The 25,936-nt window shown below is 45.2% G+C and overlaps 5 protein-coding genes across 22 annotated transcripts; 3 read left to right on the forward strand and 2 right to left on the reverse strand.

Moving 5' to 3' along the window:
* Positions 1-1,931: 1,931 nt before the first annotated feature.
* Positions 1,932-5,911, forward strand: TfIIA-L (transcription factor IIA L). Of its 5 annotated transcripts, none has more exons than XM_020944175.2 (6): positions 1,932-2,158; positions 3,052-3,252; positions 3,982-4,278; positions 4,343-4,550; positions 4,612-4,856; positions 4,913-5,911. In XM_020944175.2, exons 1-6 carry the CDS (start codon positions 2,135-2,137, stop codon positions 5,018-5,020), a joined length of 1,083 nt encoding a protein of 360 aa, XP_020799834.2. In that variant the 5' UTR covers positions 1,932-2,134; the 3' UTR covers positions 5,021-5,911. The 5 variants fall into 5 exon arrangements, with proteins under 5 accessions (XP_020799834.2, XP_086693036.1, XP_086693038.1 ...); XM_086836910.1 differs by having other exon boundaries at positions 1,980-2,158; positions 3,967-4,278; positions 4,913-5,272; XM_086836912.1 differs by having other exon boundaries at positions 2,028-2,158; positions 3,052-3,906; positions 4,913-5,272.
* woc (zinc finger protein without children) lies at positions 5,395-13,495 on the reverse strand. Of its 7 annotated transcripts, none has more exons than XM_086836908.1 (13): positions 13,397-13,495; positions 13,211-13,331; positions 11,998-12,916; positions 11,637-11,897; positions 11,515-11,562; positions 9,020-10,866; positions 7,627-8,696; positions 7,186-7,568; positions 6,990-7,115; positions 6,806-6,927; positions 6,615-6,744; positions 6,448-6,547; positions 5,395-6,305 (listed from the first exon to the last, which is right to left on the reverse strand). In XM_086836908.1, the coding sequence occupies exons 3-13, from the start codon at positions 12,857-12,859 to the stop codon at positions 6,131-6,133; spliced, it is 5,124 nt and encodes a 1,707-aa protein (XP_086693034.1). In that variant the 5' UTR covers positions 12,860-12,916; positions 13,211-13,331; positions 13,397-13,495; the 3' UTR covers positions 5,395-6,130. The 7 variants fall into 7 exon arrangements, with proteins under 7 accessions (XP_086693034.1, XP_086693033.1, XP_020799828.2 ...); XM_086836907.1 differs by having other exon boundaries at positions 13,166-13,331; XM_020944169.2 differs by lacking the exon at positions 13,211-13,331 and having other exon boundaries at positions 13,397-13,485.
* A 1,048-nt stretch (positions 13,496-14,543) lies between these two features.
* Positions 14,544-23,045, reverse strand: l(3)mbt (lethal (3) malignant brain tumor). 8 transcript variants are annotated; one of them, XM_086836917.1, is made up of 7 exons: positions 21,889-21,986; positions 21,472-21,570; positions 21,335-21,413; positions 21,170-21,264; positions 19,400-20,529; positions 16,950-18,668; positions 14,544-16,867 (listed from the first exon to the last, which is right to left on the reverse strand). In XM_086836917.1, the coding sequence occupies exons 5-7, from the start codon at positions 20,049-20,051 to the stop codon at positions 14,700-14,702; spliced, it is 4,539 nt and encodes a 1,512-aa protein (XP_086693043.1). In that variant the 5' UTR covers positions 20,052-20,529; positions 21,170-21,264; positions 21,335-21,413; positions 21,472-21,570; positions 21,889-21,986; the 3' UTR covers positions 14,544-14,699. The 8 variants fall into 8 exon arrangements, with proteins under 8 accessions (XP_086693043.1, XP_086693040.1, XP_086693039.1 ...); XM_086836914.1 differs by lacking the exon at positions 21,889-21,986 and adding an exon at positions 22,888-23,045 and having other exon boundaries at positions 21,170-21,267; positions 21,335-21,570; XM_086836913.1 differs by having other exon boundaries at positions 21,170-21,267; positions 21,335-21,570; positions 21,889-22,048.
* Positions 21,913-22,895, forward strand: LOC110177387 (uncharacterized). Its single transcript, XM_020944090.2, has 2 exons — positions 21,913-22,218; positions 22,313-22,895. The coding sequence occupies exons 1-2, from the start codon at positions 22,164-22,166 to the stop codon at positions 22,663-22,665; spliced, it is 408 nt and encodes a 135-aa protein (XP_020799749.1). The 5' UTR covers positions 21,913-22,163; the 3' UTR covers positions 22,666-22,895.
* On the forward strand, positions 22,909-25,495 carry LOC110177329 (cysteine-rich hydrophobic domain-containing protein 2). The gene is made up of 4 exons (XM_020944003.2): positions 22,909-23,206; positions 23,533-23,973; positions 24,632-24,842; positions 24,907-25,495. Exons 2-4 carry the CDS (start codon positions 23,846-23,848, stop codon positions 25,072-25,074), a joined length of 507 nt encoding a protein of 168 aa, XP_020799662.1. The 5' UTR covers positions 22,909-23,206; positions 23,533-23,845; the 3' UTR covers positions 25,075-25,495.
* The last annotated feature ends 441 nt before the right edge of the window (positions 25,496-25,936 follow it).

A 25,936-nucleotide genomic window follows, 5' to 3' on the forward strand; every position in this document is an offset into this window, starting at 1 on the left:
TCAAACCGTCAGTTTTTGATCAAATCGAATAACAGTGATCTGACCTCGGGGTCGACTCCATACAAAATGGGGCATCCAACATTGTATGGCTTATAACTTCGATTTACGAACGCTTAGACATATGCACGGTATATAGGATTACTAGGGGAAGATTAACGAATATTTTGTGAAAATTTTAATTGTTTTTAACCAGCAGATTTCGAGAATATCGAATAACAGTGGGTGGTGTATTTGGGCTGATAGCTTAGGCGCGAACTATGAAAATGGAACTAGATGGGAACCAGCAGAGAACCACTCGCTGAACCAGACAATGGAACCATCTTACGAAAAATACCAAATTAAATAAAAATAGCAAATTGTTGAATAAAACATTAAGAAAAGTGACTGCAGACAGATGGACATGACTAGATAGACTCGGCTGTTCATGCTGATCGAGAATATATATACTTTATAGGGTCGGAAATAATTTATTCACTGCGTTGCAAATTTTTGACCTGAAATCATATTACAAAGCAAGGGCATCGAAGCACCAGACTTGAAAAGCAAATTTTCGAAATAACATTTAATAGTCTGCCCAATTAATGATATCGTTATTCTAAGCAATTCGGTAGGCGTTTCATCGAAATCCGTTCAGTCGTTTTGGAGAAATTAACATTTGAATTTCTAATTTATATACAAAGGAGGTATGACTATGCACCCCTGGTACCCAACTGCAATAAATGAAAAGGTCGGGATTTCTCATTAACTACTGAACGGATTTTGATGAAACATAGACTAAAATGTCCAGAACTGCGATGCCGTCTATGGGACAGTCTTCCTTTTGCATAGGTTTAACCATAAAGTTAAAATAAAGTTTTCTTGGTTTTTGGGCGGGCAGGGCTGCGGGATATATTTATTCTTCGCTGGCACATAAAAGGAAATAAATGGAAAAGTCGAGATTTCTTATGAACGACTGAACGGATTTTGATGAAACGTGGATCAAAATGTTCAGAATAGCGACCTCGTTAATGGTACGATCTTCAGCTTGCATAAGTTTTATTATAATGTTTAAATCAAAGTGACTTAATTTTAGGCAGACAGTGCTGCCAGATATATTTATTCTTCGAATGAACATTTATGGAAATAAATGAAAAAGGGATGTTTTCTCTTGAACGGCTGAACGGATTTTGATGAAACATCTACCAAAATGCTTGTAATGTCAATTCCATTTATGGGACATGCATATTTTATACAAATGTTTAAATGGTCAATAAGAATATTTTCTGGCTATTTATCGGTAGAGTGTGGGAGGCGTCCCTATCGATATGAAGCCAGTGTTTGTGAATGAGATCGGAAAAAGAAGACGTAAATATCTAAAAATCTTTGTATTAGTTTTAATAGAGATTTAATTCGATATTATAGAATGTATTTCCCTATCGTTTGCGATACCGTGCAAGCTTGCACTTGATCATTTACGGGCGTAAAATTTTTGTAAAAGTTAGCGTCGATTTTGCTTGTCGGGGAGGGGCATTTAGATGAAAATCCGACCAAATTAAATGGCTTTTCCATTTATTGGGCAGTCGCGTTTCTTAATGTTTTATTCAACAATTTGCTATTTCATTTAATTTAGAATTTTTCTTAACATGGTTCCATAGTCTGGTTCAGCGAGTGGTTCTCTACTGGTTCCCATCTGGTTCCATTTTCATAGTTCGCGCCTTCGCTAGCAGCCCAAATACACCACACACTATTATTCCCGCTGTTTAGCAACTGACAGATTTGATAGGAAAATGCAAATTTGGCAACAGTGATAGTGACCTTTAGTGCTCTCTTTTTCATTTCACCCGCAAAACTCTGTTCACCTCTCTTTCTTTGAAATTCAACCGCAAAATTCTGTTAACTCTCGTAAGTTTGTGTGGCCAGTGTGGCCAGCCTTATGGCTATAAACATACCCTAGTCGCATAAAGAAATCGCACCATCGATATTTAGGTAAACAAAACATCACGATATAAATATCTCAATATCGACATATCGATATTTTGATATATGTTCTACAGCCCTAGTTAATTCTTGAGTTCTCACATTAAACATAATTTCAAAGTTAAATTACCAAAGTAGTGAATAGAAAAGCCTCAAACTGGCGGAAAAGAAGGTTCAAATGGCGCTATGCCAGACATCGGTGGTAAGTGCAAAGCTGGTTCTGCTGAGGCAAACTTTCGTACCTAACGCACACGGACTCACAAGTGCACCAGACAGACGCCTGACATATGGAGGTTCACAGCCAGAAGCGGTGGAGTCTGCTCCTTTCGTCTCCCCCTCCCGGGAAAGTGAAAGTTTCGGTCGTTGGCCACGGGCAGGACAGATACAGATATATGTATATACCTTTATAGACATACTAATACTGATACTGCAACTGCGGCACTTTGTGTGAGTGCGTGCGTGCTGTGCACGTCACACTGCCATGCGCTAGTATTGGTGTTGGCTGCGTTCGTTGCCTTGCATTTTTTTGGGTTGCCACCTCTCGAAGGAGGGGAGGTGTCGGTGTCTCCTAAGCATATAGTGTTACTACCAGCAAGAAGTTGGTTCTGCGTATGCTACTCTATCAGTGGTGCGGTACCCTTATCACCCCCCAGATAAAGCAAAACTACGTACTAACACAACAAACATTTCCACTTAGGTGACTCCAGCCATGAGGCGATTGCAGCAATAACAAATGTCGCATTTCGCGATACCGGTACATCTTTGAAAATATACCAAATGTATGTACATACATATATGTATGTACATGCCAACACATGAATATTCATGTACATACATGATATATTATACATTCGTATACAATGTTGGAGAAAAACAGATTATTTCTGATTTCTTTTTAAAATTTTTACTGGCAATATCTACTAATTAAACAGGAAAAGGACACTACTTGTATAATTACTATCTTCATAAAATATCACTGACTTCAGACTAATAAAATGAGTGTTAACATCAACACGAAACACGCACGCTCCTCACTGATTGCTCATGCAATCAGAACTTAATAATACACTATTAACACACGCTTACCGTCTGCAGCTAAAGGTGTATCATGCCGTGATCGAGGATGTTATCACAAACGTGCGGGACGCCTTCCTGGACGAGGGTGTGGACGAGCAGGTACTGCAGGAGATGAAGCAAATTTGGCGCAACAAGCTGCTGGCCAGTAAGGCTGTCGAGCTGACCCCAGAACCCGGCGAGGGCTCCCATCCACCGCCCATCGTGGCCAACAATCCAAAGGTAAGTTCAGAACTCCCGCCTTCCTCACTGCTCATTGGGTGTGTGCATTCCTGTATCCGTGTGCCATTATGTGTCACTAGCAGATAGCCAGATATATGACCTAGACATTCAAATTGCTTGTGTACGTTGATCACAAAGTCAACCAGGTGGTGGTTTTCGAAGTTTTGTACTACATTTTTAACAAACATTTTATTTAACTTCATGTAGCTTTTAGAAAAAGAAAGCCGAAAAATATAGGTCACCTAAGACCAAATCTCTTTTTATGACCACTGGTACATAGAATTACTTAAAATCCATTAATGTATTTAAAGACAAGATATGCATTAATATCATAGTAAAGCTTAAGTAACTGCTTCATATTAGTTAGACCAGATACGATTAGATGCATTTTAGTAATAAATAAACTAAAGGCAGCCCCCCTATATTCAAATTGTAAATAACTACATTAATTAATTAATTTCGGAAGCATTTCATCTAAGATATGTTGCTTTATCTTCCTTATGGCCAACTACAATGCTACTGCGCCTCACCAACAACAACAACAACATCGACTAATGCGCTGCCTTACACATTTCCATGTCATAAACCGTATTCGCTCTCATGCTCTCTGTCATACACACAACTACATTCACACCTCGTCTGCAGAACACTAAGGTAATAAAGCCAGCTGCGCATCTTTTGAGAAAATCCCTAGATTAACCAACTAATCGCTAGTATTCAAATTTGCAGGCAGCTAATGCCAAGGCCAAGAAGGCCGCCGCCTCTGCGGCCACATCACAGCCACATATCGGCGGCAGCAGCTCCGGATCGTCGCTCTCAATAAAGTCGGTCACCGGTGCAGCAGGAAGTGGCATCAAAAACGGACTAGTGCCCATCAAGCAGGAAGTCAACTCACAGAATCCGCCGCCTTTGCATCCCACCTCAGGTGCTAGTATGCTGCAGAAACAACAGTCGGCTGGCGGCGGTGGACAGGCATCCATTCCAATAGTGGCTTCTTTGGATCCCAACCGCATAATGCCCGTAAATGTGAGTTGATATCAGTATGACAGATTTATAAAATGATTTCAATAATTTATTATTACAATTGAAGATCACTCTGCCATCGCCAGTCGGCTCGGCAACTTCGGAATCTCGCGTACTCACCATTCAAGTGCCTGCCTCGGCGCTCCAGGAGAATCAGCTAACACAAATTCTGACAGCCCATCTGATTTCCTCCATCATGACCTTGCCAACCACTTTGGCCTCGTCTGTGCTGCAGCAGCACGTTAACGCTGCCCTCAGCAGTGCTAACCATCAGAGTAAGTCCCAAGATTTTTACCCTTTTGAATTTATTTAATAAATTCCTCCTGTTACTCTTAGAAAGTCTGGCTGCAGCCAAACAATTGGACGGTGCCTTGGACTCGTCCGATGAAGACGAAAGCGAAGAGAGTGACGACAACATTGACAACGACGACGATGATGACGTAGACAAGGATGACGATGAAGACGTTGAGCACGAAGATGCCGCCGAAGAGGAGCCTCTCAACAGTGAGGACGATGTCACTGACGAAGACTCTGCCGAAATGTTTGACACAGACAACGTGATCGTCTGCCAGTATGATAAAGTAAGAACATTTGTTTTACGTATCAAGGATTAGATCTAACAATACTCTATTCACAGATCACCCGTTCGCGCAATAAGTGGAAGTTCTATCTCAAAGATGGAATTATGAACATGCGTGGCAAGGACTATGTATTCCAAAAATCGAATGGAGACGCCGAGTGGTAAGGAGAGACCACAGTGTGAATATATTTATATAAAAAAAGACATCAAAACAAAGAGCCTCATCGAATGCGCCTTCGGCCTTGAATCCCTCTTGAACATACGACCAAGCGAGAGCCAGTAAAGTATCTTATTTTAGTTCCATCTGTTTTTGTATAATAAGGATCCGCGAGCTGTGTTGCGATTAATCAACTCAATTAAAATGTATTTTAAAAAAGCCGCATATCTATTGTGTCAATAAACGGAAACACTTGTGAAGTAGTCGGTTTTTCTTTAATCGGAGTGCAAGCAGGATTTGAAATCGGCATTAATTTTAAAACTGTAACATACAACTCCACATTCTTCACCCTTATTGTTCAACAATTAAAACACAATTAACATTCATTCAAAGTATGTATTAATATATAGACATGTACACGTTTATACGCGACATGCGAACTTATTTTAGATCTTGCATTTAAGGAGTACAGCATTTTACACTTTTTTCAACACTTACAACAGAGGCGCTGCTAATTGTCAAGGGTCGCATCCTATGTACAACTCTCATTGTACACTCTGTGTGTTCATCCGTCGTCGTCGATCTATGTACATACATACATGCACGTATCGTCCGGTACTCCGCTCTCTTGGGTCTGGTCGGGGCACATTCTCCTTATTGCCTTATCGCCTTAACAATCTAAGTAATGACTAAAGATGTGTGTGTGTGGAGTCTGGCTTACGATCCTAAACTAATGAAGATGCATGTCTGAGGGTGTCTACATGTGCGTATGTCTCGTTTTGTGTGTGTGGATTGTTGTTGCTTGTTATGGTTTCTAGTTTTATTATAATTCAATCGAAAGTGAGATGGGCTTGGCTATATCGTTCACAATTTTTATACAATTCTCCTTTTCGCTCAGCGCTTTAGCAGCACAATTCATGACAATCAAAAATAGGTGTAAAAGTAAGTTAAAAACAATTTATAATATAGCACAACTCTCGCTCTAGGTTAGCCCTATTTGGTTTTGCCCGCAAACTAACTTGTGCTAAGCACCAAGCCGAAGAATCGCCCTCCTCCGGGTGTCATTGCAGGACAATGCCTTGCACATACACAAAGATACATAACTGCCTAAATAAACATTAAGTCGTCAATAGCGCAATGTTGATTTCCTTGACCATCTTAACGCGATGAAGCATACGCTGCAGTGCGTCCTGCCCCAGAGCCTGGGTGGAGTACCAAACGGGTGAGTCGGGCACACAGGATCGCTCCGGCTGCAGATAAAATACATCATTTCGGGTCTTCACACTCTCGGGGCTGTAGGGATAAAACAAAAAGTAAGTAAGTAAGAAACTTAGGCAGTTTAGAGCGCCATATCTAATCGAACAATTAAATTGAAACTTTTTGTTGAGAATTGATCGCCATTAAAAATGTTGATACAATAAACTTCAACACTGACCATTTAGAGAGATAAAATTCGTAGAGGCGGACGGGACACCGCAGCGGATTCTCCTCGTTCTCCTGCTGCTCGTACACCTTCTTTTTTCGTGGATTGGCATCTGGTTAAAGAGAAAGAAAACTAATTAGATATTGGTTTTCCAGATAACGCAATATGTGACTACTTACCCAGACCCGCCTGCGGTGGATAGAAGCGTAAGAGGACGTTTCGTGAGCCAGGAACTTTAGAATTCTGTGACGAGCGCTTCCAGTGCTTCATGATATGCGAGAAGGATAACTGCATGTGCTCCTCCACAGTCTGAAACACAACATCATAATGATTACCCACCCACAGCCATCGGAATTAAGATATTTCTTACCGTCAGATTAAAGTGCTTGGTATTAAAGAACATAAGTGTGCTGAGCAGCACATGTGGTGAGTGTGCTCCCAGTTGCTTGCACTCCCATAAATGCTCCTCCTCCACGCGAGTGACAATGTATTCTGTGAATGAAATGAATGAATCTAAGGATATCTCATAGAAACCCAACAATTTCGGAACTTACGCGAATCGTTGTACAGCACGGAGAACTTGCGTGCCACATCGTCTAGGCACTCAGTAAACCGCTCGTAGTATGGATCATAGAATATGTTGTCTATGCGCCCATTTACATAAAGATATTGCTGAATGCCTGGACAATCACAAAGGTAAACAATCAAATTAATAGACCTACTTTAAAGCGTATAAGGCTTATTACATACCCAATACTAGGTAATATATGGTATCCGGGGCATATTCCGTTCCATTCGGCTTGCGCACCTCCTTAACGAACAAACACAACGAGTAGTTCAGCTCGTCGGCGGTCATCTGGAGAAGTTCCGTCTTAAACGGCCGCCGGCGCATCGAGCTCTTCTCAATGTCCGCGTTCTTGGTCATCACCCACTGCTTCCAAGCATTCACACCGAAGGTGTACTTGAGGAACATCTGAGCGTCAGGCTTCTCCTGCGGCTGCTGGGCCTGCTGCGATTGCTGCTGCAAAGCCGAGTGATCCATTTCGCTTCCACGCTGTCTCTTAACTGGCGATCGATTTCGATTGGGTGACTCAAGGACAGAGCCAACGCCTCGCTTACGACCACGCGGTGATCTGCATATACAGAAGGATTTTATAGTGTTTAAGGAACGTAAACTTAATCTTTACTAACCGGTTCGTGGCATCGAGCATGTGATGCTGCTGGTCCAAATGATGCACCATTTGACCCATGCCGTCATGACCCATAGGTGACTGGCTGCTGATCGTGTTCGCCGTCATGGAAGTCTCCAGATCCACCGTCGACGTCTGGTGGTGGTTGTCGTAGTCGCCTGTTGCCATTTTAAGGGCAATCTGAAGCATGTCGTCGCCGTAGGGATTGTGCCCAGACCCACTGACGTCCACCACTTGTTGCTGCTGCTGCTGTTGTTGGGCGACGGACTCGAGGCTGTTCTGATACTGCAGACTGACCAGGCCAGGATCCGGCTTGATCTCATTGTCCGAATCGGAGTCCGAATCATGTTTCTCCTCGGCCACCATTTCGGCCATCATGAGCAGCTCGGCCTCCAAAGGATCCTCAGGCATCTTGTCCTGGATCTTTTTGATCTCTTTAAGTATGCCCTGCGAGGTGTTGCGCGTCGTGGGTATAAAGATGGGTACCGGGATGGGCAGCGGAATGGGCACGGGCACTGGAAACGGCGCCGAGTACATGTACATGGGCTGTGGCACAAAGATTGGCACCGGCACCGGGATGAGCACCTTGTTTGAATAGTCCTTTTCCGTCTGTGTAGCGCAGTCGCGCACGGACGGTGTGATCTGCTCCCCGGTGGATACCATCATAGGCTTGCAGCTGATGTTGACGTTTCGCACAGCCTTCGGGTATGGCGGCACTGTGATGATTTTCGTCTCCGATACCGTAGGTGGTCCGTAGTCCATGGTTGTGGTGGTGTTCCGTCGGCCGGCTATACTGTGCGGGCTGGCCAATGGTATGGGTGACGGTGAGCGCACTGTATAGTCCACATGCTTGCGGGGCCTTCCCCGAGGTGCAGAAGAGTGTGACCCCGGAATAGAGAGTAGCGGCGGCGGTGAAGTGCCAGACTCCCGGGGACGACCACGCTTGCGCCTCACAGTCACATTCCCGATTCGGGCTTCTGTTTCCCCGCTGGCTAGTGATTGGACCGTAGATATAACCGGAATCATTGGGCCACCGGATTTCTTGGCGCCCACACCGGCATTCTTTCCGACCTGCAAAATAAAAGAAGTCAGGAAAACATGATTAATAAATAAACGTACTTCAAGGTAAGCAGATTTGGTACCGCAAGGAGACGACCTCTTGTCAGCATTACAGAAATCAAAACAAAAGCAAATACTCAATTTTTCGAGTTATCAGTCTTTTAAAGTCTGGGTACACAGTGGTGTCATTTTGAAAATTAATCATGACAAAGGAGACGAAGCTTTGAACATACTGATTTGTCCTTTTTGGGACTGAGAGCAGACTTATACATTTGTGAGAAACTTTTCGGTCGCTGACATGCTAAGGAAAATTTCTTTGTAAACTATCAACTCACCTGTTGCGAGAGCTTCAGCTTGACGCGCTTGGGCAGACCCGTGGGGAATGGTGCGACATCCTTTCTTGAACCGCGCGCAGACATGAGCTGAGCCTTTGAACTGCTGCTGGTGGGCGGCAGGTCGCTGTCCAGCGTGAGCGGGGCGCGGGCGAACTGGTTTTGAAACTGCATTACGCACTGGTAGGTGCAGAAGTTGCGCATCGAGGCATCCGACATGGTCAGGTGATACTGCGGCGTATTAAAGTTGCTGCAGTTGTCGCACTTGGTCACGGCACGTGCTGATATATTGCAGCTGACGCCATGCATGGTCAGACAGTTGATAGAGCATGTAAGCGTTTCCTGCTCCTGTTCGCCGCCCACCTGGTAGATCATATCGAAGTTGTATTTCTTTACCTTGCACCATTGACACGAGACGATATGGCGGTTCACAATGATAAATACGTTGATACAGACGCGTGAGCAGAAGACCTTGGGCGTTTGCTGCTCGTTGTAGATGGTGTAGGCCTCAGCGCTGCGCCGCTCAAAATACTTGGAGCACATACCGCAGGGATCGGCGTTCACGTTACTCACGAACTTAAAAGCTGAAAAGCAGGGGTTTGAGCAGAAATAGTGTTCCCTGTCCTCCAACAGCATCTCTACGCGCACTGGCTTCTCGTTATTACAGACTCCGCACACGTCCGTGCGGAGCTTTCGGCGAGGATTGCACATGCTGTCATAGCGACGAAGGCACGCCTGCGAGCAGAAGTCCTTGAACTGATCTTTATCGCCCACTGGGGCAAGGAAGCCCTCCTGCCCGCCACTGATGTCCTTTTGACAGCACGAACATGTCTTGAGGCCCTTTTTAAAGGTGTTGAGGCATGCGGCGCAGCAAAACTGGCGGACATCGAATCCAAAGCGCACGCAGTATTTGCCAAGAGCCGTGGAGCTCACCTCCTGTTTGCAGGTTTCGCAGTTGGAGCCGATCGTGCGCTGGTAGCTGCCCAGACATACCTCATTGCAGAAATCCATGGTCTCCCACATAAGCTGCTTTTCGTTAGTATTAATCTCCGCCTCACAGTCGGCGCAACGTCTTCGGAAGCTCTCGATCCTGTCCAAGCGCGCTGTCTCCGCCTCGGCCAGCGTTCTGGCCACTACGCTGCTCTCCGGCCGCTTGCTGGACGATGAGTTTTGAGGCGGTTGGAGCGTGGTGGCCCCAATGTTGCGCACTCGGATTGAGTGTCGTTTAAGCTTGAACTTGTCGGGCTCTTCTGCGTTGAGCAAGTTGAAGCAATCATCATTACAGATGTAGAAGCAGTCCTGGTCCTGTTTGATGAAATATTTGCACCGCGTCTTTTCCTTACATTGCAAACATTCATGCGTGGTTTTGGCGGGTGTCGTACCCTCATCGCCCTCAGCCTCGGCGCCTTCTTCTTGCTCCTCTTCCTGCTCGGCGCCCTCATCCCGGACTACCTCTTCCACGAGGAACTTCTTGCGACGCACGAAAAACTTGCCGGGCTCATCGGCCAAGAGGGCATTGCAACAGGTGGTGTCGCAGAGGTACTGGAACCCGCTGGGAGCCGGCTCCTGAGGTGCCTCCTCTGCGTTTTCGCCTTCTTTCTCCTTTTCTTTATCCTTATCTGACTCTGATTCCTCGGGTTGTTTGTATCGGAAGCCGCAGTTCTTCTCATTGCCGCACTGTTTGCACTTCTCCACACTGCCCACTATCCAGCTGATTATGATCTTTGCCACTGATCCAGGCTCTCCACCTGCGCCACTTGCTGCGTCACCTTCCTCGGCTGTGGGCTCGTCTGCGTCGGGAGCATCGCCAGCGGCCTCCTCATCATTGCCCGCTCCTTCATTGCCATCATCTGGTGGGCGGCAGAACATATAATTTCGATTAGTTTGAATCATTTTTGCGTTAAGGTAAGATGAAACGTTAAATAGCAGTCGCTAATAACAAAATATGAATAAAATAATAAACAAATGATTATAATTTTCGATAGTTCATGAAAACCTAATGGAAAACGCGATTTTTATCGATCTAAAACCGACATGAAAAATGTTCCAGCTCTAATTCAATGGTAAGACAGGTGAAAAAAAGGTTTTGGTAAATAAATTAAGCATTTTTTAGTTTTTTTTTCTCGTACATAAAAGGTACGCATATGGGAAAAGGCAAGCAGGAATAGCAATTGATTTGAAATAGTTAAAAATGTTGTCCAAAAGTACGCAGCAATAACCCAACGAATTCAGCATTTTGAAAAGTGTTTTCAAATTCGCATGTGAGATTTTGTATGTTAAAGGTATGAAGAATATGGCAGAATTCAGACGAATTTAAGATATTGTATTAGGATTTCGAAACTAAAAATACGGAAAAATGGTTGAATAAAATTTCGAGGTATCTTCAAGAGAAAAATATAAATTTGGACAAAACGGAAATCTATAAAGCTCTTAGAAACGCAAACAACATATAAAATTCTTGCGGAATTCGCCCAATTGTAATGCTAAAATCCGCTCACCTTCGGCACTCTCTGATGCCGCCGCCTCCTTTGCTGCAGCTTGAATATCTGCCGGCAAAATGATGATAAAAGAATTGATATGGGATGGGACATTTTATTAGTTTCTAGGCTACCAAACATACCAGTAGGGGTAGATGGAGAATCGGGTCGATCCAGAGCTGCAGGCGTATTCTCATCTTCTGGGTCTGCAGATCCGTCTCCAGAGGTTTTTGCAACGTTGTCGGGGGCTTTGGACTGACGCTCCTCGGCTTCCTCTTCCTCAGCAGCCTTCTCTGCGTTCTCTCGAGCCTGTTCTTTTTCCGCTTCCGTTACCTCAGTCTCGGGATCGTCGGGAATGAGGCACACGTCGGACTCCTCGGGCTCCAGCACATTCTCAACAGTATCTGGTATAAGTATATAAAGTGTAAAGTACGTTTACTTATTTCGAATAAAATATTGCAGCGGAGCGCAGTCTTATTTAAAATAAATTGTATATACGCTTACCATCGCCGTGTTCAGCTTCGCCGCCTTCCTCGGCTGCTTCTTCGATTTGTTCCGATTCCGCGTCAGCATCCGGTATGTCATCATCTTCGGCGGTCGCCTCTTTCTCCGCCTCGTCTTGATCGGCTCCAGTTTCCCGATCCTCCAGGCTGGTGTCGACCTCGTCCCGGCCCTCGGGTGGCTCAGTGTCGTCGGGATGGTGCGAGTCCCCGCCCACTGAGCGCATTTCCACATCATCCGCAGCGTCCTGCTCATTTGATGGCTCCTCTGTTTCCTCTTCCGGTGCTTCCCCGTCTCCTTCAGCATCCCCTTCGCCTTCTGCTTCGGCATCTCCCTCACCATCATCCACGTCCATTGCTTCATTGGATGCCGGGCCCCCGTCCACTGCATCAGCATCGGCAGCGGCAGCTGCCGCTTCCTCTTCTTCCTCGGTTGCTTTAAGGGCATCTGTTTCTTCTTCAGCGTCCTCCTGTTCTTCCTGAGGATCAACGCTAACAGCTTCTGGCTGATGTTCACCCTCGGCAGCTAGTGGCTCCTCGGCCTCCGCATCTGCCTCAGCCTCGGCCTCGGCCTCCACGGGATCTCGCTGAGAGGTATCCAGCTTTTCCTGTGACTGGTTTTCATCGGCGTCCAAAGAACCCTCCGATATCTGTTCAAACTCGTCTTCCGGCTCCTTACTGGCATCCTCGGGCGGGACTTCGCTGCCTTGGGCAGCTGCATCCTCCGCCGGTGGCGAGGCTGGCGTGTCTTGAGTTTCTACTGCAGCTGGCGGCTGTTCCTGCTCCTCCTCCGTTCTGGGTGTGGCCGACTCAGGGCGCGCGTTGGAGTCAGCGCCGAACGAGTCCAGGCTGGATATCTCCTCCATTTTACTGGTTGTTTATTGCTAGATGCTCGATGTGCCCTTGTTTATATAGCTCATGAACTGCAAAGAAAACAAATAACAATGGTTAGAGCGCGCATATCGATAACTATCGGTTGGCCAGTGCATATCGGCTGGCCAGGGCCTCACACCATTGCCGCCTAAAATGTGTACACACACATGCACAAGCCCACCGACGCACACAGGCACACACGGGCGCTCCACTGTGGTGTACAGTGCACGAAAAAACAAAACATGCGCCGCCAGAAAACTGCCTGCTGGTCACTGTGCCTGCTTGCCCGGGTAACTTGCCTATTAACTATTTGCACTTGCATTAATTTCCGGCGTTGCACTGACCCTGGCTTTGGCGCCGCTTTTTTTCTACTTATTTGTAAACTGAGGGGCTGCCGCGGGACCCGACCTTTTGGGCACGAGTGTGTAAGCGTCTATTGCCGCAATTTACTGCCTTTCATCGCAACTGTGGTGAACACATCATTAGCGGTCGGCTCACGGTTCGCGAAACTTTTCACAAATTATATATACCCTTTTCGCAATGTTCAATTTCGCGTTTTTCGCAGGAAAGAAAACCTGTGTGCGATTTTGTCCGATTTTTTTTTGTTTTTTGATATTTTTTCTTTGGTCACTCTGAAATCCGAAGCTGTTATTTAGCATTTTACATCCTACACGTCAAGATTACAATTTTATGTTTACAGATACAAGAGGTCGAATTCTCATGTAAAACGTAAGACTTGTAACATATCCCCTCTCTGCACTCTCGGGTGTATGTTAATTAACAGAACTCTCGTTTGGGTACCGGTCATTTTTGTGTTCTCAAAAAAATATCAAAATACCACCATATCAATATATTATTTGGTATATGCTGATATTTGGTTTCTGGCCACTTTAATTCCGAACGTTATTTTACATTTTACACGTCTTGATAACACCTTAAACACTTCTCATGTAGATATAAACATTCATTAACAGACTTAATCTTATCTAGCGTAAATAAACACAATTCTTTTTCGGGTGCTGTCGGGTGTCGGTCGTTTTTAGGGAGTCGAAAATATATATACCCATATGTCAAGCAGAAAAAATGGCGAAACGTCTATCTGAATCCCAATATCCCTTGCAATGCGGTTCTCGCATAACGCGTTCGGTATATACCAAAAATCGGCCAGTAGAACGAGTTGGCAGGCCCAAAAGTGGCGGGAGAAATTTTCACAGCATCCGTTGCCATTTATTTCTTAAATTTACAGGAAACTGCTGATTTATTATTGACAACATAGTTTGACTCTATAATACCAGATCTATTTTAATTTATAATTTATATTTAAAAATTTTTATATGAGAAACATTTTTAGTTAAACTATACTCGCAACGAGTTAGATATTTTTTACTGTTAATTGTTTCTCCGTAATATTAATGCCAACAAATTATTGAAGAATGTTGACCTGGTTAAGGTATTAATAAAAATTTAATGAAAATTATTGAGCTCGCTAAAGTTAAGAAACGTCCCCGCATGGACAAAGGTTAGATCATCTTAGGGCACTAATTAACCCATCAGATTATAGACCTTGTATCACACTGGGATCCAGGTTCAGAAATGTATCCAAAACACATGTTCAATGGTTTATCGTGGTGATATATAAAGAGCAAAATTAGTTCAAAGTTAAAGGGAGAGAAAGTATACAGTATTTGTGGATCCTTTATTGGATAGTGTGGGCGCAACAAACAAAATCGCTTTCAGGATCGGCTTACATAATAAATACTAAAAATAGCTTATTAATACCCGAACGAATCTTACAAATCAATCAACGGAAGCAGGGCCTCGGCATGGAGTCCTCTAGGAAGCCGTAGTCATGGGCCTGCAAACATCCAGCTGCTGCATCATCACCACATCGGCGTCCTCGTCAATTACCAGGCGGTTACTGGGCTTGACGCTGAGAAAGTCCTCGCTGTCCAGCACCACTTCATCATTATCATAATCGTCCTCTTCGCTCTCGAAAAGCTCCTGATTGTGCTCTATCTTCCTCCACCCGTTGCTCCTGCCCTGCACCTTGGAAGACGCTGGTGTATCCTTCACCTCATCCTCTTTCAGATTTAGCAGATTGGAGAAATTAATTCCAAGTCCGGTGCTATTCGTTCCGAATTTACAAACGACGGCAATGCGCAGATTCATGATCAGCGAGTATAGTTTTGCCGCAGGGCCCACCTTAAGGTTCAGGTACTTGTCCAACTCCTGGCGCCCGAGCATCAGGAGAGCCCTGCCATCGATCTCTTGTTCAAATATCACACGGGCTATCTCCGTAGAGTCCATGGCGCGCTCCATGAACTCGTAAACATCCCAGGTGGTCCAGTGCAACGGATTGCTACGAATCTGATCGTGATTCAAACTGCTGTTCTGCCTCCAAAGTCTGTAGTTCAGCAGGAACTGCGGGCCGTAATCTTTCAAGAAGCTCTTGGCTATATCCAGAGTTCTGGGATCTGGGTTCTGCTCCTCCTTATGCACCTCTATAGCCACATTCGTCTTTTGTTTCTTTTTCTTCTTCTTCTTTTCATCCGCGCAAGGCGGTGGTGTGGCCCTTTTATTTGGCATCTTAGGGGAAATTTCCTCTTTAATATCCAGTTGCTGGACTTCTGTAGTAGCTGTCTTTCTTGATTTCTTCGTCAGAACTCCGCGCCTTATCTTATCGGGCGACACTCGCGCTGGCTTCACCGTCTTTGAACGCCACTGGCGCCAGTTCTCCGGCGCGTACGGGCAGCAATCCCGCAAAGCGTGCACACTGAGATTAAAGCGCTTGGCGTTGCCAAAACCTCGACAGCCCTCTACGTCGCAGGGCATTAGTGGCGTGGCTTGCAGATACCCCGGCGGGGTTTCAAGATCATGCGAGGTGGCCTCGCACCACCCAATGGGATGCAGGTCTGGACTGTCGTCCTCCAGCCAGAAGTAGTACTCTGACGGCCAGCAATCCAAGTGGATTTGAACGCGGTAGCCCTTGCGGGTTACTATTGTGGCCGGGCGAATCAGGCAGGGGTTGCGCTGGTCAACTACCTCCAGCTTCATGCGCGACTGGTATTCCATCGGCTGGCGTGGTTGGAACAGGTGCTTCGGGGCAGCCACCCCACCGACATCGGCTATATAGTCAGGCCAACTGAATACGGTCGTCTTAAAATCCGGTGGTACTATGAGTTGCTGACGATTCTCGTGCCAGCCGCAGGGGTGAATGTAGGGCGAACTGACGTGCACCCACAGATCATAGCAGTCATCCCAGCCATCGAAATGCACGCGCACACGCTCGTCCAGTATATCCGCCACGGTGGCCACGCAGATTTTGCCGGTGTCGTTCAGATCCTCTGCTTCCAAGTGCATTCCCACGGCGAATCCGTTGCAAACCCCTGTCTGTTGTGGCATTTTTAAGTGAGCGAACAGTGCCCGCGGAGCTGCCTTTGCGTTGGTCTTAACCAGGTAACGACTCCAGCTGAAGCGCTCCGGGCAGTAATCCCTAGGCGCTTGCAGCACGCGACCCGTTTCCTCGCACCAACCGGGTGGGAAGATGTCCTGCGAGTCGGCATTCACCCAAAAGTCGTACATTGACGAATAGCCGTCAAAGGTAAGCTTAAGCCGATAGCCACGTACCTCGGCTATGCTGCACACACAAAACAAGGAGCAGTTCTCCGGATCGATGGCTTCCAGCTTCATTCCGCGCTCAAAACAGTTGGGGCTTATCGGAAATGGGTTGAGGAACAGGTGGATGGGCGCCGCTACATCTCTTCCTTTTGCCTTCAGGTATTCGCTCCAGCGAAACGGCTTACGCATTTTATCACTATCCTTTGGACGGTGCATCTGAATGTCGGCCAGGGATTTCGATTGGTGATGCCTATTGTTTACCTGTGATTTCTGTGCTGGGGCTGGCTCCATTGATGCTCGGCTCACCTTGGCCTCCGGCTGAGAATTGCTGGCCGGCTGGCGCCGCTTTTGCGCTCGGCGCACACAGCACAAGGAGCAGTAGTCTGCGGAGAGGAAAAATAATATTTAATTAAAGATTGAGCTTGGGTTTATTAGTGAAACCCTTGCTGGGAATTCGTAACTTACGTGGGGCTAGAAAATCAGAGGCGGGACCGTGGCAATTGCACCGCTGGCAAAGGTATAAAAGTGGGTGAATGCTGCCCGAGGGCCTCCGGTCGGGCCGATCGAGCAGGGCCCGCTCGAAGTAGCTGGCGGGTCCAAGGCGCTGCTCGCAGCGCTCGTTCAACTGCAGCAGGTTGAAACGATTTAGCTCGAAGCACATAGAGGAGTTCTGCAGTTTGGCCGGCTGCTGGCCACGCCACCTCAACATGGGCAGATTCTGAACCATACTCTTCCTGAGAACATTGGCTCGCGAGCCAGGTGGCTTCTGCTGCCTATGGGATGAAGATACCGACAGTTCAGCTGGAGGTTTACTTGGCGATGCTGTGTCCGAGGCAACGGATGAAGCTCCAGAAGAGGGCGGTGTGTTAGGCACCTGTTCATCACAGCGGAGCGAGCGCTCAAAGTCCTCTTTGGAAAGCGGCAGGCTTTCCGCTTTGATGATGCTTATCCCGGGCAGAAGGCTTATTTCTTCCTCGATGTTCTTCGCGGGCGTACTGATCTCCTCCACATCGCTGTTGGACGTACTGCTGACGGAAATGGAGGTCTTTCTGGAGGAGGTGAGAGTCGTGACGCTAGAGTTTTTCCGCACTAGCTGGGATTTAGCGCCCGATTTTGTGGTCGTGGAGATCGTTATCCCAGCTGGCAGAATGGGCAGAATGATCTCCTTCTGAATGAGCTCCTCCTCGCTGTCTTCATCGTCATCCTCAATCGTAATGGTCTCGATTGGGGCACTGGGCTCTTCGATAACATCCACCTCTTTGGCCATAATGGCCACCGAGTGGCGTCGCTCGCTACTGCTCGACACTGTTGGAGTCTGCTCAGTAACGGCCACAAAAGACTTGGAACGTTGCAGCTTCGGAGACTTGGGCATGTCCTTGGCTTCCAACTGCTGCGATTGTAAATGTTCCCTGGCCTCCGGTTGCTGCGGCTTGGGATCTCCTAGGGGTTCAGGTTGTTGAAGCTTAGGAGGTTCCTTGACAGTTTCCTTGGTGTCTGCTTTCTCTTCTTCCAGAATATCCTCCGCTGGTTTTTGCTGCTCGGGAGATGTTTTGGCTTCTGGCTCATTTATTTTGGGAGGGGTCTTTGGCTCCTGGGCCGGCTGCTGCAGTGGAGCATCCCTGGGTTCTGACTGTGCCGTCTTTACTGGCCCATTCAGCATTATTTCCAGACTCGAAAGCGCTTTCTGAGTGTTCTTAAGATGGGATATGGCAATCTTCTCCTCCATCGACTCAAAGGCCGGCACAGTGATTATATCCTGACTAACAGGCAGGGGCACCGCCTTTATGGAAGATGCTTTCGGCTTAATCAGGCTCTTGGTATTGCTGGAGTAGTTATTGTTGTTGTTGTTATTGTTGGTGGGCATTGCTTTGGGCACCTCCTCCACTACCAGAGGAACGGACTTGATAGGAATAACCGACTTGTTACTATCCTTTTCATTGGCACTGCTGCTGCGGATGCTGCTGATGTTAGTGCGAGCAGGCATAGACATTACCCTCTTCACCTGGTTGGACTTTCCCAGGACAATAGATTTGGGATTGGCCTTAAACTGATTAAATTTCAGCTGCAATTTATCCACTGCCACCTTACTGAGTATGAGTGGTGCACGTGGCTTGAGCGGATTGGCCAACAAAGAGATTTGGCCGGATCCTCCGGCCGCAGGTATCTGGACGGCAGCTACAGGGGCTGTAAAAACGAAGAGAAAATGGGAATTACCATCAATTGACAAGGGAATTTCATTCGTTTTCTTTAATTAGTCATCATGCGGAGGCGGACGCATGCCAGGCGTTCAGCGATCCTCAAGTAAATGAGAGATCGATCTCTCCACCTCCTCCGCCTGAGATCTCCTTTTCCTTCACTTCTGTTTTTTGTTTTTTTTTGGTTTTGTTTTTATTGCAGCTGCAAAAACCTGATCGTCATCACTGTTCGTTTCGGTTGTTGTTGTAGTTGCTACCCCGCCTTTTGCATACTTATTGCTATTGATAAAACCAGCAGCAAGCATATATAGCAGAGAGAAGAGTAGCTAAATAACGTAAAGAAACCGAAATGAAAACGAAAACGATTCTATATCCAAGAAATGGAACCGAAACCTGTGACCAGGGTTAAATTTATGCCACACAAACCTAATTAATTTTTTGGTACGTTTCAAACCGTTTTCCGTGTTATGAAATGTGCAGCAGTCAAACAACAACTAAAAACTAAACCCGCAGCAAGCAAAAGCCAGCTACTGCCAGCAGCAACAACCACGCAGTGAGCAACGACAAAAGTAAACTATAATAATAATAAGAAAAAAAAAAAAAAAACAATTTACGCACACACACACTACACAATCTCTTTTGGGGGAAAACACTCGAGCATTTTCCACTTTCCGGATCGGAAACGGAGATCACACTTAGCTTATATAATAACCTACTCACCCGAATCTGATTTAGTAAGCAGTGATCTACTGGGTGCTGCTCCGTTGGTTCCTGGTGCTGCTGATACTGCTGGAGTTGGAGCCGGAGCTGTCGTCATGGTGGCTATACCATTTTGAATGGTGAGTTGGGCCTTGTTGAGTGCGGGACCCGAACGGATAACCACTGGCTGGGCATTGCTTTGGACTCCTCCTCCGGTCCCTGCTCCTCCTATGGTTTTCCTGGGGGGAGCCAAAATGGCCACCAGCGGCTGGCTGGGATTGTTGAGCGATGGCACTAGCTGGAAAAGTGGAGCAGAGCCAGTGGCTGTTCCGCCTGTCACGGTTCCAGTCTTTAATGTTTTCGGCACTATGTTCACCGCAGTCAGTTTGGACTTTAAGGCGGTTTGGATCTGATGGGGGACACCACCAGTACTGGTGGTTGAGTGAATATTGCTGAAGCTGATGTTGCAGGATTTGCTGCCCGCCATTGAAGAGAGGGGAACAAAACGGACCTCCTCTTTTCTGGGCCCAACTGCCAGGACACTGTTTCCTGCGGCACTTTGGCCACAAGCGCCGCCGGAGGACGACACTGACGACATGGTGATTGCCAGCTCGCGCTTGGCCTGCTGCTGCATCTGCTTGGCCTCCTCACTGGCCAAGGACAAGGGCAACATGGTGGTATTCTTTCGTTTAAATCCACTTTCTACGTTTCGTTTTCAGCCGGAAAACAGGATAGAGGTGAAGTAAAAGATAGTTTTTTCCGTTCGCGTCTCGTTTTCGTAACTCCTACAATTTTTGGACGTTGAGGCGCACAAAAGTTTCTGGCATTTTAACACACTCCGCAGCCCGGGGTTGGTATTTTTTCTGTCTTGTTTTCACAATTTTCCGCCGATTGGTACCTCGATTTCACTGTTTTCTTTCACCATTTAGTTATTTACAATTTACTCTTTTTTATACAATTCGTGCCCTTGCTTAACGAGCTGCGCTTATAAAGTTTTGAGTTAATGTTATAGTTTTCGCGCGTTTATTTGCACACAGTTATAGTATGTATTTATTGATTTGGTATTATACCAGACAGTGGTATTTTCTTTCAATTTGCAAATTCGCAGTGTAGTTTAAACTTTGTATGGTTATTTTACCAACTACAATCACCTGTAAAAGAGTTAAAATTATTAATTAATTAGTTACCTTCTTATATAGCGTAAAATAAATTACGAGACGATAAGATTTCCGCATGTGCCAGCAATAGATTTGATTTGAATATTTTCTGAAAGCCAACACAGAACCTGTACTTCTTAAAACTTCGAAGTAAATAATAACTAAAAAATTAAAGGGTAAACACTGCATTAAGCGTCTTAATTACACGATCTATATATATTTATTACACCTCTAAATTTGGCGAAACGCCATTTTTGACAATGGCCTCCGACTCTTTAGTATTTTCTGGTTGTCCGGCTGCGGTCACACCGGATACATATTGAATTTTGATACCATTTTTAGTTATGCTGTATTTTATGTTTTCTCAAAAATTACCTGCCCTTATTTATAGCCTTACCAAGACATTTATGCCCCTCATAAGATACCCCCTGAATCCCATTCATACTTATAATCCTAGTCTCTTTCGGACATGTTACGTAGCTGGCGATGTCACAAGGCCCCAAGAGCATAAACTTCTTATCTTTGGATTCGGAATTGGTTGGGATTTGTGAAGAACCGTTGAATCTACAGCCTTATATTTTTGATTTTCAGAAAGCATACCTCTTGGAAACCCAGAATTCAACAGTTGACTTACCCTCTGACAACTCCTCAATTGCCGCGGAGGGAATCAAAATGTTTAGCATAGACGGAGGCGGAAGCCAGGATGCGAGAGTTCACGGGCACAGGCAGCTGCTGCAATGACACACATTTGGGATGTTATGGGAATTACCGACACATTTGAGCGGAATAAGTTTCTTACCTGTCATTTCCGTTCGATTGAACGTTGATTGTGAGGGAGTTAAATGAGTTCGACCTCGCAGGGCAAATTGTGGCGTACTCTGTGCGAAAACGAATACCAATTAAGACTGTCGTGGCCTTAGCACGATTTCCACACACTTTTCACGGATTCAATCTAAAGTGGCTTAATTAGCGCTCAACACGGGATAATCCGCACTCCTTGGAACTCAGACGCGTTGTGTCCAGCGATATTAGAAACTGCAAAAGCATGTGTGTATTTTAATTTCTATGATCGAACGGCTCAGGTGGCAACTCTGTCTCCGATGTGTGTGCGCCTGGTGTCAGTTATTTTAAAAAGTCCGAAATAAAATCCTTGCAAATACTCAAATTTGCAGGAAATATATCCTTCATGGTAAATATTTTATGATGCGCATAATAATTTTTTTAACTAAGCTTTTTTACGTTAAAAGTTGAAAATCCAAACAGTCGCGAATGGTGTTGCAGAAATTAAGCGAGAAAGTTAAGATTTAAAACTGTTCTAGGGAAAATTGTGTGAAAAGTGAAGGACTTATTTACCTTTTGTTATTTGTTTTTCTCAAGAAGTACACTCTGAAATATTTGTGTAAGAAACGCATAAATGATGCTGCTTCTTCCTTTTGAACTTATGCCACAGAACAGTGCTGGAAAACGCCGCCACTAAAAAACAACGGCAGCGCCACGACAGTGTTGCCTAACCTTAAAGAGACAAAGTGGTAGTTTTTCTTTTTCTTCGTGTCAATTTACGCGACAATTTGGGAAACGTTTACTAAACATCACTTTTTAACCGGAAAGATATTATCCCACTGCCAGCCATGTCGCTTTTGAACAACGACGACAGCATTCCCAACATGGACGAGGATCCACAAGGTGAGAGCAATAAAAGATTATGAGAGTGGGCGAGGCAAGTCCAGTGATGATGTTATCGTTAACCGTTGCTTCCAAAAACAAAATAAAAAAACAGTGATGATCCATGAGGATGAGCCGACGACGGCGCTGCACATGCCCAGCGGCCGATCTATGGACTCGCTGCGCTCCTCCTTCACCAACCGGAGCTCCACTCCGGACTCGTCCCACAACTCGCTGGACACCATGGAAATGGCCCAGGACGATAGGGAGGAGAAGGCCCGGCTTATTACCCAGGTCCTGGAACTGCAGAACACACTGGACGACCTTTCGCAACGCGTAGACTCCGTCAAGGAAGAAAATCTCAAGCTGCGCTCTGAAAACCAAGTGCTGGGACAGTACATCGAGAACCTGATGTCCGCCTCCTCGGTGTTCCAATCCACCAGCCCCAGTGCGGCCAAAAAGAAGTAGCCAGGGCCAGGAGATACCCAAAGAAACACAAATCCCAACTCAAATATGCCTTCTCGTTCACGCTAGAGCTATTTTATACTCGAAATTAAGCTATATTGCAATGTTGTTTCATTTGCTAATCCGTCGAATTTGTCTTGTTTAGGTTAAGCTTATCGCTCTATGTATTTTATACATACAAGTAACTTATTTATTTAGATAATATTAATAAATCAATAATATTACCCTTGCCATTAATCTGTCATTTAAATTGGGGCTGCCACTTCTGATCAGGTCTGGCAACCCTGGCCAGACCACAGCTGCCAGCTGTTCGTCGCAGTCGTATAACAACAAATTCAGCAGCGAGCTGGAAATTCTATTTTCGTATTTGAAAAAAAAAAAAACGCAGAAAGCGTGTCAAAGTCGCAGGATCCGTGTTTCGATAATCAAAGAGTATTAATAACTGAAAAAAACAAAAGCTCGGTCGGCTGGCAAACATAAAAAATAGATTTACCTTGGCTTGTGAATGAAAAGTGATTGCGAAATACGCAAAGAGCTGCATAAGGTGTGTGCATATTTGTTTGGAAGTGTGTGAGCGTCCTAGTAGAAAAAAACAAAACATTTGATGCTGCTGCTTTGCATTCTGATGAGTGGAAATCCTTTTCACGTCTGCAACACAGGAATCTAACTTTTGGCTAGCTTTTCTTTGTGTTGGAGGCACTCCACCTCCCTCTCCCACCCATAAGGCAGCAGCAACAACAAAGCAAGGATAGTGTTGTAAAACGCTTGGGGCGCCCCTCAATACACTTTGTACTGCATTTATTGTGTTTTAATATGCACTTTATTTATACTCCAACACCCCCGCCGCCACCCACGTATCTGCGTCAACAGAGAGGAAGGAAGACGTCATCCCGCATCAATCCAGAACGCCGCCGACGTCAACGGCGTTAATGGCGGAAGTAGCAGCACCAAAAGGTATCTACGACAACTAAACAAGCAACAAGGAAGTCACTGCCAGGAGGCACACCGCAACACATCTAATCCCCACCAGAAACGGCAGCCACCAAACATGTTTTGACCTTTCACACGGCACAGCTGGAGCGCTTGCTGCTCTTCTCTGTCCCCCGGTCATCGTCTTGTCACCTGATTCAACGTTTAAATCGCCAATCCACAGCAGCACACAACACATACACATCTGCCAACCATGTCTTTCTCCGACTTTGACGCAATATACGAGGATGAGCAGCTGGAGGACCTGGAGCACTTCCAGGACCAGACAGTGGCGCCTGTGCCCGAACCCATTATCATCCGCGGCGCGGGCAACATGACGGTGTAAGTAAGGAAGTGATAAGGCGAACAGAAGGAGGGCGCAGATAGTGAAATGCAACCCAATTGGTAGAAGAGAACCAATGTTATCTGAATCTAACATGTGCCGTTCCATTTGCAGTTGCATTTAATAATACCAAAACTCTTAAAGGGATATAAATAGTCAATTCTTTTTAGTCAGCATGCTATAAGTCCTTTAAAGTATGCAGTGTCAAAAGGATCTAAGAGATCTTACAGATCTTAGAGACTGTGTGACATAGACCTGCACTGGCTACCAAAATGCCTTGTTCAGGCGTATTTCTATTAATTTGTTAACAAATTAGGGATAATCATGAAAGCTGAATAATCACTCAAGTAATGTCCCTAAAGGTAAAGACCGGCATATATTCTTTGACCTCTACTCTGCATATATGAGTTGGAGCAACGGAAATGTAGTTCAAGGCTTTTTACGAAATTTATTTCGTCATGACATATGTGTTGACCGTACTCCGGTATTGATACCGCTTGACCCCATTTGTTTTTTTCTTTTTGAGCGATGGGTTTGGTTTGTTCTTAGCTGTCAATTATTTACGTATTGCATAAGTGCTTTTGATACAGGGCAGAATAAATTCATTAACACGTCAATTACCCACTTCTAACCTCACTGTTTTCTCTGGATTTGCAGCTTTGGTCTTAGCAACCGCTTCAACGTGGAGTTCCCCTGCGGTCTACTCTCCCGTGTCGCTCCCGAGGAGTTCAAGGCGACGGTGGGCCGCATTAACGGGGTGCTAAAAAAATCCCTGCCCGTCAACGTCAAGTGGCTCTTTTGCGGCTGTGTTTGCTGTTGCTGCACGCTCGGCTGCTCGCTCTGGCCCGTCATCTGTCTCAGCAAACGTGTAAGTGCAAATTCATACATAAATGGCTTAAATCTTTTTAATCACTCCCTAATGCTCTTTTCAGACACAACTCACTCTTGACAAACTGTTCGAATGGGAGAATAATCATTTATATCATAAGCTGGGCCTGCACTGGCGACTGCATAAGCAACAATGTGATTCCAATTCCATGATGGAGTATGTTATTTTAATTGAATTTATACCTAAAACGCCCATCTATCGGCCCGACTAGGTGCTGGGATAGAACAGTGGGCGTGGCGGGGTCGTAATGGTAATTGTAAAATATAAACACTAGCTGCTAACACTTTGCTTTAGGCGTTTACCGATCATGCGAATCGGTGGAGAGTATAATATATGAGTACACTAACCCATAGGCAAGCGCAGCAAAGAGCACAAACAATATGGGCATTAGCTAGTTTAGTGCACCACCACTTTGCGCTGATTGTCGTTTTAAGATAGTTTCTATTTAATGTTTAGTTTAAAACTAAAATTTTTCGGAAAAATCCTAGCTATTAAGATTGATTTAGGGACTTTACTCTCGATTTTTAATATATATTTTTTTTGGTTCAGTTTGTAAATCCTAATTTGTTCCTTTTGAACTAATGCAATATTAAATATTTTTCGTGTTAGGAAATTAAAATTGATTTACAACAGTTGATGAGTTTTTATAGGGGGTTAAACCGATTTATGAAGTTCCTGTCCAATGTCATGAGCCCCTCATAATATGTGAACAGTTTTGACTATGACGATGTGTAGGTTTTGTATTTATACCGTTGGAAGGTATCATAATTTTATTCTGAAGCTTGTAACGCTGTGAAAGAGTTATTTCCAACTATAAAACTCATATATTCTTGATCAGAATCAACAGCCGATTCGATCTAGCCTTCCCAGGCAGAAATAAAATTTACCAATTTTTTTAACATTTTATAAGCGTTTACATCGTTAAAATTGCCAAAATGTTAATTTTTTTCAGTTGAGTATACAGATTTATAAAACTAATAATAATTAACATCAGAAAGCTTTCCGAATTTTAATTAATCCTTTTTTGGCTTATTTATGAGTTTTTTAAACTTTGATTTATGGACAAAATTGTC

The sequence above is a fragment of the Drosophila serrata genome, unplaced genomic scaffold, assembly GCF_035046125.1.
Source record: "Drosophila serrata isolate PLE 108 unplaced genomic scaffold, ASM3504612v1 contig_295, whole genome shotgun sequence".
In the NCBI taxonomy this organism is placed as follows: domain Eukaryota; kingdom Metazoa; phylum Arthropoda; class Insecta; order Diptera; family Drosophilidae; genus Drosophila; species Drosophila serrata.

Excerpts from the sequence above, each read along its gene's own strand:
- TfIIA-L (XM_086836909.1), top strand. The coding sequence starts at position 3,001 with ATGCAATCAGAACTTAATAATACACTATTAACACACGCTTACCGTCTG. Across the intron at positions 4,551-4,611 it reads CAGCAGTGCTAACCATCAGA|AAAGTCTGGCTGCAGCCAAA; the intron begins GTAAGTCCCAAG and ends TGTTACTCTTAG. Across the intron at positions 4,857-4,912 it reads TCGTCTGCCAGTATGATAAA|ATCACCCGTTCGCGCAATAA; the intron begins GTAAGAACATTT and ends CTCTATTCACAG.
- woc (XM_086836908.1), bottom strand. The coding sequence starts at position 12,859 with ATGGAGGAGATATCCAGCCTGGACTCGTTCGGCGCTGACTCCAACGCG. Across the intron at positions 6,548-6,614 it reads TCCACCGCAGGCGGGTCTGG|ATGCCAATCCACGAAAAAAG; the intron begins GTAAGTAGTCAC and ends CTCTTTAACCAG. Across the intron at positions 6,306-6,447 it reads GAATTTTATCTCTCTAAATG|CCCCGAGAGTGTGAAGACCC; the intron begins GTCAGTGTTGAA and ends TTATCCCTACAG.
- LOC110177387 (XM_020944090.2), top strand. The coding sequence starts at position 22,164 with ATGTCGCTTTTGAACAACGACGACAGCATTCCCAACATGGACGAGGAT. Across the intron at positions 22,219-22,312 it reads CATGGACGAGGATCCACAAG|TGATGATCCATGAGGATGAG; the intron begins GTGAGAGCAATA and ends ATAAAAAAACAG.
- LOC110177329 (XM_020944003.2), top strand. The coding sequence starts at position 23,846 with ATGTCTTTCTCCGACTTTGACGCAATATACGAGGATGAGCAGCTGGAG. Across the intron at positions 23,974-24,631 it reads GGCGCGGGCAACATGACGGT|CTTTGGTCTTAGCAACCGCT; the intron begins GTAAGTAAGGAA and ends CTGGATTTGCAG. Across the intron at positions 24,843-24,906 it reads TCATCTGTCTCAGCAAACGT|ACACAACTCACTCTTGACAA; the intron begins GTAAGTGCAAAT and ends TGCTCTTTTCAG.